Genomic DNA, 12,292 nt, shown 5'->3' with positions numbered 1-12,292 from the left:
AGTTTGCTCCCCAGACTTCTAATTTGGAAAATTAAGGACCCTGACTTTTTCAATTTTGCCAATTAAGGTTATTCCGTCAATTTATACATTTTTCATCTAAAATGTCGAGATGATCAAGCAAAATTTAGCAAGAAATAAAAGAGAAAAAATGATGCATGAGGAAAAAATGATAAGATCTAATTGGAAGGGACCATTTTGCCCTCAAAGATTTGGATAAAAAATGTGTAAATTGACAAAAGAACCTCAATTGGCAAAATTGAAAAAGTCAGAGTCCTTAATTTTCCAAATTAGAAGTCTGGGGAGCAAACTGATACAAGTGTAATAGTCGGGGGAGCAAAATGGTATTAATCCCTTTTTATTAGGTTTAATTTCACTTTTGGTACTTACAGTTTGGATATTAAATTTTATTTTAGTTCTTATAGTTCTAATTATTTTGATTGATCACATACTTTATGAACTGTTTTAATTCAAATACATGTTAATATTTTTGTTCATTAATTTATTAAATTCGTCATTAAGTTATTAACATTTTACAAAATACATAACCAAAATCAGAACAATTAAAACTAAATTGAACTTGGCCTAAAATAACTAAATATACTTGACCTAATTATTATGCCTTATTCTTCTTATATCAAAAAATTTATTATTCAAGAGTAAAATTTGGATTACATATCCGAATCTCTCAAGATTTGGGGATAAATAGAGTTAAAGTTTTTTAAGAAATTAACAAAGAATGGATTAGATTAACTTGGAATCTTTGTTTGATTATTAAGATTAGGATTACCTCTTTTGATCGATAAAAAACAAGAATTACTTTACAATTAAGTCAAAATGAATCTAGGTGTTTTATTTGTTAACGATAATTGAGACGTTTCATTTTATATATTTAAATGAGAGGATTGTATAATTAATTATATTGTATTTGAAATTCAATTATCTCTCTCTCCCTCTCTATTTACGCACGCAGTACGTAGTCTGGAATTAAGTCGGAGAAATGGAGATGAAGAGAATAATTGCATGCATGTCATGTGGGGTGCTTCTGAATTGTGATGTGAAAATTAAACCAAAAGGTCGACTCGATCCCTATTCCCTACTTAAAATGCAACTGAAAGAAAAAAGAAAAGGCAAACAAAAGTGAAAGCCTGAAAGGTCATAGCGGTACGAGTCCCCTACAGTGTAAGCAGTAAAAGCATTGAATTGCACTGCTGGCTTAATTTGAACCAAATTAATAATTGTGTCCACTATCCACCTAAGATATCCATTATTTGTGCTTGTGTACGTGTCTTTATATAATTAATTGGTACACGTATATATATCTCCAACTTCATTACGGCAGTGTGTACATAAAAGTTGATATTCTTGATGCCTTCTCGCAATACCAATTAATATATTAGCTACGTTCCATCTGTAGTAGTACCACCCTACTACAGTACTACGTACTCTCAACTCTGAATTACCAAGTAGTTCCAAATGCATCTTCTGGAGGAAATTTATACTACAGCCTACAAGTATATATATTTATGCATTACACGTACACCGTCCATCTAGATCTTCTGAATCGGGTACAGCTGCTAGCTCTTTTGATTTTGATTAATTTGTTCTGTAAAATCATTGAGTTAGAGTACAATATATATTCAGAAATTCCAATGCTATTGTTTCCCTTATACATTATTAAATTAACTACAGGAAGCAATAACATACATAAATATATAGCATTGGTATTTCAGATTGGATCAGCTGCAATCTGCTTAATTATATGCAATTAATTAAGGATATGTACGATATATATCATGGGGTATTTGCTCGACCAGTAAGCAGACGACTTCTTAATTTCTAACAATTAATTTCTTGGTTTGGTTAATTAATTTGCTTGAGTTAATAATATGAAGACGACCTTAATTAATTCGGTTTAGCTAGCTTGAATGGCCTTTCGATCTCTTATTGACTGATTGACGTACGTATACAGTACAGTCAAATCCTAGCTATATGGCCTTTCTTGCATTTCATTTTTTATTAGCTAGCTAGTCGTAGCATTTGATAATTATCCATGCACACATATAAATGTATATATATATATATATATCCAATTAACCATCATGTACTTCTTATTAATTAAATGAAACCGATCGGAAATCGTGATTATCTTCGTGCCCTTTCTTTTTCGCTATCACATATATGTCCTTTAAACAAAGAAGCCACTTGGATGTTACATGGACCAAGCAAAGCGAGTATGAACGTATGGTTAATTAATAGATCATGAAGATTTTTATTTTTCCAGTAATAAAGGATCTTAATAGTCTGTTGCAGCAAGTCATAGCTATTAAATTCTGATAAGCCATGCTTTTTAGTGTGGTAGGGAAGCTTATTTACATATTGGTGTAGGTGTATCCGTTTTTTCAAGAGTCATTTAAAGAGATTATTAAATATCTACTTCAAAATTGAAATATATGTGACAAAATTAAGCAATCAACTATATACATATATGAAATTCTCCCTTCAAGATGAACATGAAAAATGCAACTTGATTAGTTTGATGGATTTATCGAGTTTGAAGAAGAATGACGATGCAGACACCTTGTGGCTTGCTTGTGTAGAACCCACCGAGAGAAAAATTAATTAAATTGCTGGTGTAAGGAGGTTTTCAGCATTAACACAGATTAATATGACGTTTTAGAATTCGTGCATACTCATCCGAATATCTATTGGATAATATCTAGCTGTTTTATATATATATATATATAGTTATATATATATATATCTTGCTCCCATTTTCCTACCTTGCATGTAAAGTAAAGCCAAGCATTAATGCACAATAACTCGTGCATGCATACGTCCTTGTGAAATTTATACAAAATGGACCATCTAGCTAATTTTCAGACTAATTTTTCATAAATGTCGAATCAAACTTCATCGATTATATAGCGTACTCCTACTCCTTTCCAGAAACATGTATTATATGGGAATATAAATTAATTGAATTCCGAGTAAATATCATCACCATATTAATTAATAAATGTATTTAATTAAGATGTATATAATTACTATTCATATGCATGTTAGAAAGAATTAAATGATTAATTTCAAAATTACACATGGAAATTTCAATTTATTTCAATTGTGTATGGAAATAAAAAATAGCTAGCTAGAGAGATAAATTGATCTGTCTAACCATTGTTTTTCCATTAAATTAATTCAGTGGTATTATTTATTGCAAAATCTGAAAATTGGTGAACATTAAAACCAAGGCTTGGCCCTGTAAACCTAACTAGAATAGTAGAAAAATGCCAAGGTGGCTGAGCTGCAGGAAGGTCGTAGTCACTGTGTGTTTTTAATAGATTATTCATTTAACGGGTTCGATGATGGTCCAGGCAGTATAATATAATTTCTTCTTATAATTAATTGAATTTTCTTTAAGTCGTAAGTTGTGACCTTACACTGTTGACCTAGATTTGTTTTGACAGATGGCCATACCAGAGTGTACTATAACTACATCATGTATATTGTCACCCCAAAAAAAAAAAAGTAATTATCAGTCAACTAAATATTTGAGGTAGCGCTAGCCAGCGTGCATAGAACGTGAAAGCTGCATATATGCATCGCATGCCTTGTTTCCTTAATCAGGTGAACCTAACTATAAACTTGAGAAAAATTAATCATGTAATTATTCATTTTATTCCCTGCAACAGGGCATATATGTATGCGAAGGAAAAGCTTGTACTTTTGTTAAATTAATTTACAGTAGCTAGTAGCTAGCTCGTATATAAATATACTAATATGGCTCATCATACATCATTTAATTATACGCGCAAAGATAGAGCACATATATATATATGCACACAAGATTGCAAGAAGTAAGATTTTCTGATAAATCAAGATTGATAGCCATGCATTAACAATTCGTATAGCTACCAAAATCAATTACCATACAATAGTACTTGTGAGCATTTTTAATTGTTAGGTTTGGTCATACTCATACACAAATACATGGGTAATGGGACTTGTCTTTAAGGGAGGTGTATATATTATCCAATGGTCATATATATATATATATATATATATATAGAGAGAGAGAACAAAATGTAGGTCGTTTATAGCTTAATTATAATACATGATTGGATTGGGCATATTGGGATTAAGAGGTGTCTGCACGATTTAGGCGTTTTCTCCGGTATCTCCATGCTACTTGAATGCATCTTGCTGCAATGCCTCTCCAGTAAGGTGATTCGTACCTACGTACCATAAAGTTAAGGGTCATAACTCGTAAGTATTAATTAATAGTCAAAAACTTCTTCAGGCCCTTAAATATTCTTAGAACGAGGGACAATATATATATATATATATTGACCTTCTCAATTCCCTGCATGCAAGAAATCCCAACGCTTATAACTAGCCTAGCAAGTCTCTAATTAACTAGCAGCCTAGGAAGAATACACTATGAAACATGCAAAAAGTACGTTGACAATGAGGTACTCCTGACTATCTAAACAAGGAAGGATTTTACTTGGCCCAAAATGAAAAACAGAAAGCAGTGTTAGCTATCTTCCTTTTTTTGGGTCATTCAGTGCTAGCTATCTTCAATCATGCCTATATTGAGATAGAAATAGTCCTCAAACATATATATGAATGCATGAGATAGAAATAGGGTCTATTAATTGAAATAACAACCTTATGGCTCCTTGAACACGAGGATTGCGTAAAAATCTGGCAAAAAGACTGGTGACTTCTTCAATGTCAGCAGCTCGGAGTGAAAATGCTTCCACATTTGTTAAGCATATCACCGTCCTGTTGCTAAGCAATCTCTGTCCAGGAATTCTGATCTTTTTACCGTCTGCATCTGAAATGAGAGAACACAATGATAAACTGATATATGTTGCTGTCTTTTGAGGTCATGCACGAAGACCTAGACTTTAACTATTACAAATCCAGTAAGATTTTGTGGCCAGCAAGTGTAATGAGAGGGACTACCACTGGAGATCAAAGTAATACCTCTGTTTACTGAAGAATGCTCAAGACACCATGTGAGAAGTTCCTCACCACAAACATCCCCTTCAGATAAGGAAACAGTAATCCCATCTTCTCCAATGCTTTGCATGTTCCCCCGCACAATAAAAACCATCTTCTCAATTAGACCCCCACGGTACAAAACTTTGCTTCCTTTGATGTATGTCTTTTGTCTTAGTCTTCCACAAATGGAATCTAAGATGGGTTCATCCATCAAGGCAAAAATCCGTACCTAGAGAAATTTTGAATTCTTAGAATATGCACTATGAGCTAATGCCAAGTTGATAATTATGAAACATTATATACATGCAATATGCATGCACAAAACTAGACATATCATTATACCCAGACACTAAGATGCTCACTTTCTTAATAAACTTGAAGAGATGGCGTCTTATATCTGTCTGAAGGTCTTCAGGCAAGATCTCCAAAAGTATCTCTTCGTTTACCCCTCTGGTTGCTGCCCAATTGTACCGTTCAGCTTGTCGTACCCGCCTACATAATAGATCAATATGGGTCAAAGATGTTGCATGTCATGTGGTTAAGTTCCGTGAATGCAATTACATGATCAGGCATATTTAAGAATAAGAATTCTTCATGAACATGCTATTTGCATATGGTTAAATCCTCAGAATATATCTGATTGAATTAACAGTTGAATGCAGAAACAAAACTTGGCACCAAGCACCCAAAAATAAAAAAGAGACTGGATGTGCTTAAGTAACATGGATTGTTACCGCAGTTATGAATTCAATTATGAAGATACCGAAATGCTGCAGTTTTGCAAAAATCCAGGATATTAGATGAGTTTCTTGGGTGATGCTGTCAGCATAGAAGATATATTTTAAGATATAAAGGTACATGAGGGTTTAATAATTTATTTCATTTAAAATGGATAATGTAATCCCATGTGGAAATTCAAACATAAGTAAACATTATGAATAAGTCGTACTTTCTAAGTAACTCTGGCAAGCGTCTATGGCTCATCCACTGCTCAACATCACGACGTCTTAGTGACATTTCTAACCTTCTGTAAATGGAAAAAAAAAAACGGAAAATATTAGAAAAAAAAAAAAAAAAAAAGTGGAATTTAAGGAAAGAAAAAAGAGTCTGCCCTTCAAATGGTAAACACCATGTTCCAAAAAAGAAAGCTAATTGGAAATTTCTATTACTCTATTTCTATGAGACTTATTCACAAGAATGAATCACATCATAATTGTAGGTGACAAGTGACTGACTGCTCATGAAATTCAATAATTCAATTAGTACACATAACTTTCCACTTTGAAATTTCAGACAGACAGGGGAGAGTATTATTCTTAGATTTGATCTAGTTGGGCGATTTTGAACCAGGAAGAATTTTACGAGGAAGAAAACAATGAAAAACCAAAGATCTACAGCTTTGATGCACAGGCTATACAGTATTGAAAGGTGATCTAATTATAATCATCTTTTCATTAGTGAAATGTTCATTATGTACTCAATATAACACGTTCCAATCAACTGACTTAAATGTAGGAACAGTTAAGAAGAAAAGAGCACCATAGGAAACAAATTATACCTCCGACCAAGAGCCTGCAAAAAGTTCTGCATATTTCCAATGAGAAGAGCGAAAAGCAAGAGACCTAGGCCAATAATGGCCATTGTAAAAAGGACTTCCCAAACAAAATAGCTTGGAGTTTGATTTCCAGCCAGAGTACTTATTTGCTTCATAATATAAATCACAGGATTATTTTGTCAGTAAAGATGATCAAATTATAGGTTGCATTATAACCCTGTAATCAATAATGTAAGAACAAATACAGTTACTTGAAATGATAAGCCAAAGGTATATATAAAAGCAATACCTGGAATCCCCAAAACAATGCATACACATATCTAGTGATTACACTATTTTCTGTTGTAAGATTTACAGCCTGGACATAGATTCCGTAGTTAAAGCTACCACCATCCAAACAAGCACTAGCATTCACATTGTTTATCCAGCTATCACGTAGACTATGTCGTGGATCAGACTCCTTTGGACCTTCATTGTCTCTTCCATGCCCACAATCTATGAAGTCCGTGCACCCATAAATTCCAGAGTTATGACAGGCATCTCGAAAACATTGATTAACCCTCTGGGACAAGAAAGAGGGAAACTAAGTGAATGATTGAAAACCAACCATCAGTCCCATATCCAATAAATTTTCATCTTTTATTCCCAATCAACCAAGATTGAGAACCAAAATAACATGAAAAAAACACATGCTAAAGCCTAACATAGTTGATGCACCACAACAGACATAGCGAGTTCCAATATGAGAACTACATAATCAACATAGTACACACTACAAAAAGCAGTGTCCCTTTACTATTTAGAAGTACTTAGCTAATTTACTTATAATACGATATTTTATATAATCATGATGTTAATTTAGATTACAAATAATGAACTATCATGTTAAAATTAAAATCACAATATTACGTAGTTTAACCAAATAGATAGTGATGCAATTTTTTCACCAATTTCCTGGGCATGAAAAGTTTTGTTTGACAGAATATTGCTTGCAGAAACATTACATCAGAAATTTTACTATGCTTGCATTCCTTGTTTGACAAAAAGGTGAGAAGTGATTGAAGATGTATCTTGAACAGTTCAACAAATAAATGTGTGCGGACTTACAAAGTGAAGTGTATAATTTCCAGAACTTGCAGACACAAGGAGCGAAAAAATGTCTTCATAAGAATATTCGAGAAGTGTGTTTAAAATAAAATGACCTCCACCCACCTGTAACCCAAAGAGGTACCAGCATGACCCAACAACATGGCCAGACAACACAAAAGTGAGAAGATTGATTATAAAATTTGCCCATGCTGACTCAAATATGAAGCCACTTGGAGACTGACCAGCAAGCAGAGGTAGAAACCTACACAACCTGGGAATATACTGAAGAAGAACTGCAGTACGTAAAAGATTTTTTGCATAGTTTGCTCCAGATGTTCCCAAGGATTTTGGTAGAACTAACAATATTATAATCTGCAAACAATTCAGAGGAAAACATTACCATAAGGGAAGAAAAATATGTGCTTACATCAAATAGGACAAATCACAATCACATGAGAGCGTAAATAGATAGATTGACCAATCCAAGTAATTCAGTGGTAGAGGGAGAGGCCCGCAGGTAGGGGTGATGGCTCCCCCTCACCATCCTTTATTTGCTACCTTTATGCACCCTCTTCTTAAATTATTATGAATACCAACTGTGAAACAGCTGATTTATATTATATTGCAAAGTGGTGGGATGAAGTCATCTAACTAACTCAGCATTTTCCCTTATAATTTATCAAGTAATAACTTATCAAGCACTTGTTAACATATCAGAATCACAAACTGTCTCAAGTTGTCTTTGTAAAATGTCGTATTTTTGGCTTTTTGATTTCTGTACCCAACACTAGTGGTTTTTATAAGGTATCTCTAAGATGAAAGAATTGTTCTTATTGATATTCAACCTATTATATAAACTTAATAACATAAATTTGAACTTGAGCAAGTTGCATAAAGTAAGTTGAAGTATAAAATGACTATAAAAAAGGATCACCAATAAAGAGGGAAGAAAACCAAAAATACAGAGATATCATGAGAGAGAGAGAGAGGTATACCTGAGGAAGCGGTAATACAACAAAAAAGTCAATCAGAAAATATCCTTGAAGGTAATTGAGAGCAATTTTCTTTGGATGGTCAACTAACTCTCCAGCACCAACCACTCTAGACTCTGGAGCTACATAAGCCAATCTAAACTGCAAAGAAAGAGGAGAAAAATCGATTTACCTGTCATGGCTTGGATTACAGAAGAGGTCAGCAAAGGTACTGAACTATACAATCAAAGTATTATCAAACATTCAATAGTGTATAATATTGAGGGCATTAGATTAGAAAACAAGTTTTCCAATTAAATGTTTCCAAACTAATCAATTTATCCATCACATAACATTTATTTTCTTCTATTTATTCTTTCAAAGAGCACGCAATGAATTAACTAAACATATGGGGATTCTTATATTTAATGTAGGACGGATTTCTATGACACATTAAGAAATCTGAAGAACTTGACAACTCAGTAATTCTTCTGCTAGTTTTAAACCCAATGCTACCGCAAAAGCATATCAGTGTGAAGTGACATAATAAACATTGGGATGCTATAATTTCACTACAATGTTTTGGCTTACACACTATAGGCAATCCCATATAAGCAATACTTATATCTTTTGGCAGGCAGCAAATGAGGTATGACATGCTGCAGTTTAGATGCTCTAAGATGGGGTATATGGTTCAAACATATGAATTATAGAACACAATTCTTGATGAGAAGAAAGACAGTTGTTACCTGAAGGAGCATGTGCATTAAGTAAATGAGATCAGTCATGCTTCTAAAAACCACAATTGTTGTGGTCATGCGCGAATCAATAACTATACATTTTTTATCCTGCATTCAAAGACAGGGAAATCAAGTTGATAAGAAATGTCATAAGCAAATGAACCAAAACAATTGCTTCTACTTCCCTGCCTTGTCCTCAGAAAGGCATCATCACAAATAAATAAATAAATGTATAACGTTGGAAGACCAAAAATCTTTATGTCCTATTTTATTTTAAATTTTCCCAACCTTAACTGATAATTCCAAAATAATTCATGGAATGACAGAGAAGAAATAAACAATACCTCTTCAACAGACAGCAAGAAGAAAAATAATGGGTCTACAAAAATTGCTACCAAGCAAGAAATGACAAAAAATTTGTTCCACAGTTGGACAATTCTAGCGTGAGGGTTCATAACTCCAGGAATATATAGACGCAGAAAAGAGAAAAATCTCCTCGCCCAGCCTTTAGCATCCCCATAGAGAGCATTATGGAACTGCAAACAGTAACAATATAAAAAATATATGCATAAGTTTCTCGGAGTGCTTATATACCATCATTCCAAAATATAGAGCAAATAAGCAAATGGACCTGACAAATTTGAATATAAATCATAATAAAGTAATTTTTGTTGTTAAATCTCAAGCAATCTAGTCATAACGATAAAAACACGGCAACATGAAAAAGGAACATGATATGTAATGCAGCTTGAGGAGAAATAGTGCTTTGCAATTGCGTTTGCATACAAGGATGGGTCAAAGTTCGTGTCTCCTGCCCTGTGTGGGAGGAAGAAGGCAAGTGGGTCCAACCCTAGAGCTGAGGCGGATTGTTAGAATAGTCCCAGATGGCTCAGATACCTTTGGAATGTGTAGTATATAAATACATAAGTACCCTTTCCCTATAAGCTGGTTTTCAAGAATGAGTTCTAACCATGGGTTTAACAACTCATGTCACCACCATTACCATACTCAAAAGTGTTATCGCTGCAATGACTACTCCTCCAAGTCTAACATCACTGTCATTTGTCTATAAACAAATAAACAGGATCGCCCCACCTCTGCTGGAATCTGAACCAACCTTATTAGCAATCTTCCTGTCACCTCTTTAAATGCCCCATAATCACTATCACCTCTTTCTCTTTGCCAAAATCACTATGAGCACCAAGAGAGGGAATGTGATCACCAGAAGTACAAACATTAATCCTATAATTCTATTCTCTCCACCACTATTAACTGCACTGTTAACACGAAAACTACAAATGTTCTCTTGTCCTTCATCAATTGATTAAGTAGTGCAATCTACTAAATGTGCTTTTACCCTGAAACAAAGGGGACCAAAAGGCAAAATTCTCATATATTGCTACCATTACTTCTTCAAAATTTAAAATAACATAATGAAGAAAAAGCAAACATGATTGAATTTATGAGCATATTACTAAAATGAGAAGATTGAGATGGGTGAGTTCCTATGATTCAGATGGGAAGCTAAAGCTAAGCATATGGAGTCCCAAACATATCATAAAAGGCAGCACCAAACAAATATGTACACTGATGTAGAACAAAAAAAGCTCCTGTGAATAAAGAAAGAAAAACACCTTGGGATCAAAAATACCGGAGGCCTTTGGTTGAGCAGCCTTGAAATTGTAGTATGCTGGGCAAGTTGTGCAGTAAGGATCATTGCACATCCCCAATTGCCCCGATCTCAGTAAGTGTTCATTTTTTCCAGCATAGTTGTCATCCATCCATTCGTTCTGGTTTGTTCCATTAGAAGGAAACGTTTCTCCTGTAGGTTCTAGTGCTTCTTGCCCTGTTACACCTTGAGCTGGCCGGAAAATGTTATCAGGCTTACGGCTCGCATATAACGGGCCACTCATGAGTGGCAAGGGAGTTTTTCTTTGACTCCTTAGGGGACCAGTAAGGCCTACAAGGTTCGTTTCCCTTTCAAATGACTCCATAGAGTCCATAGGAATGGAAACGGATGCACTCCGGGTCCGGGACATAAATCTGTCAAATTGTAATTCCACATGTTGTTCATCTGATAATTGTGTACGAGTGTCTGATAGCATAGGTACCTCATCTCTTTCAGAATCGGCCATTTCTCATAAATTGGATTTCCTACAAAAAAAAAAAAAAAAAAAAAAAAGGAGCTAAGATTCATTTACAATACAAAGGTATTCATGCTAGCTTAGCTACACCCATTTGAACTGGAAATCAAATTACTGTTGCTTTTCTTTTTCCTGCTTTTGGCACATAAATTTGTAGTTATAATTTTGAGCTAGAGACGCATTCCCACGCATGCATACAAAAAACATGCTTGCTATAATTGGATACAGAAAAGGCAGCATGCATTCATGTGAAGGAAGAAAAAGAGGTGTTTGGTTACCTGAAATCCCAAGGAGGAGCAAAGTGGTTGAAGGCTTGAAGCTGAAACGGAGGATAGGAAGTCTGAAACTAAATGAATGAGTGACAGAGGACTCCAAAGAGAGAGGGCCGGCGAAGACTAAAAGCGCTGACTCTTGACTAAGTGACTAACGAGACTTGGAAGAATGAGTTAACATTGGCAACGTAGGAAAGGGGGTGTTTCATGTTTGTGTTTCTTTGACTCACACAATCTACCAGTAGCAGACAAACCATTCTAATGTTAAATAATGCCTTTACTCTTTTGTTTTTCTTCTCTTCTTTACTTAATTTGTTTTATTTTATTGCTACTTAAATATTATTATTATTATTATTATTTTAGAAAACTAGGATTACAAGACCATTAAACCTCCATGGCTCCATGAACTTTGGGACCTGCTCCATTTATTAGTCCTGTCCGCCGCCCCCAATCTTCCAATTCAGACTTAGACTTTAATTCCCATTGCTGTTATGAAAATTAAATTTACTTGCAA

The 12,292-nt window shown here is 34.3% G+C and overlaps 1 protein-coding gene across 1 annotated transcript; it reads right to left on the bottom strand.

Moving 5' to 3' along the window:
- Positions 1 to 3,905: 3,905 nt before the first annotated feature.
- Positions 3,906 to 11,930, bottom strand: LOC147275428 (putative cyclic nucleotide-gated ion channel 20, chloroplastic). Its single transcript, XM_086257254.1, has 13 exons — positions 11,785 to 11,930; positions 10,997 to 11,516; positions 9,707 to 9,898; positions 9,372 to 9,470; positions 8,647 to 8,784; positions 7,670 to 8,023; positions 6,852 to 7,124; positions 6,566 to 6,711; positions 5,957 to 6,034; positions 5,370 to 5,499; positions 4,990 to 5,236; positions 4,669 to 4,837; positions 3,906 to 4,232 (listed from the first exon to the last, which is right to left on the bottom strand). Exons 2-13 carry the CDS (start codon positions 11,495 to 11,497, stop codon positions 4,136 to 4,138), a joined length of 2,424 nt encoding a protein of 807 aa, XP_086113380.1. The 5' UTR covers positions 11,498 to 11,516; positions 11,785 to 11,930; the 3' UTR covers positions 3,906 to 4,135.
- Between the last annotated feature and the right edge of the window lie 362 nt (positions 11,931 to 12,292).

Source organism: Dryas octopetala, chromosome 9 (genome assembly GCF_963921425.1).
Source record: "Dryas octopetala chromosome 9, drDryOcto1.1, whole genome shotgun sequence".
In the NCBI taxonomy this organism is placed as follows: Eukaryota; Viridiplantae; Streptophyta; class Magnoliopsida; order Rosales; family Rosaceae; genus Dryas; species Dryas octopetala.
This window is presented reverse-complemented; position numbering and strand designations above follow the sequence as displayed.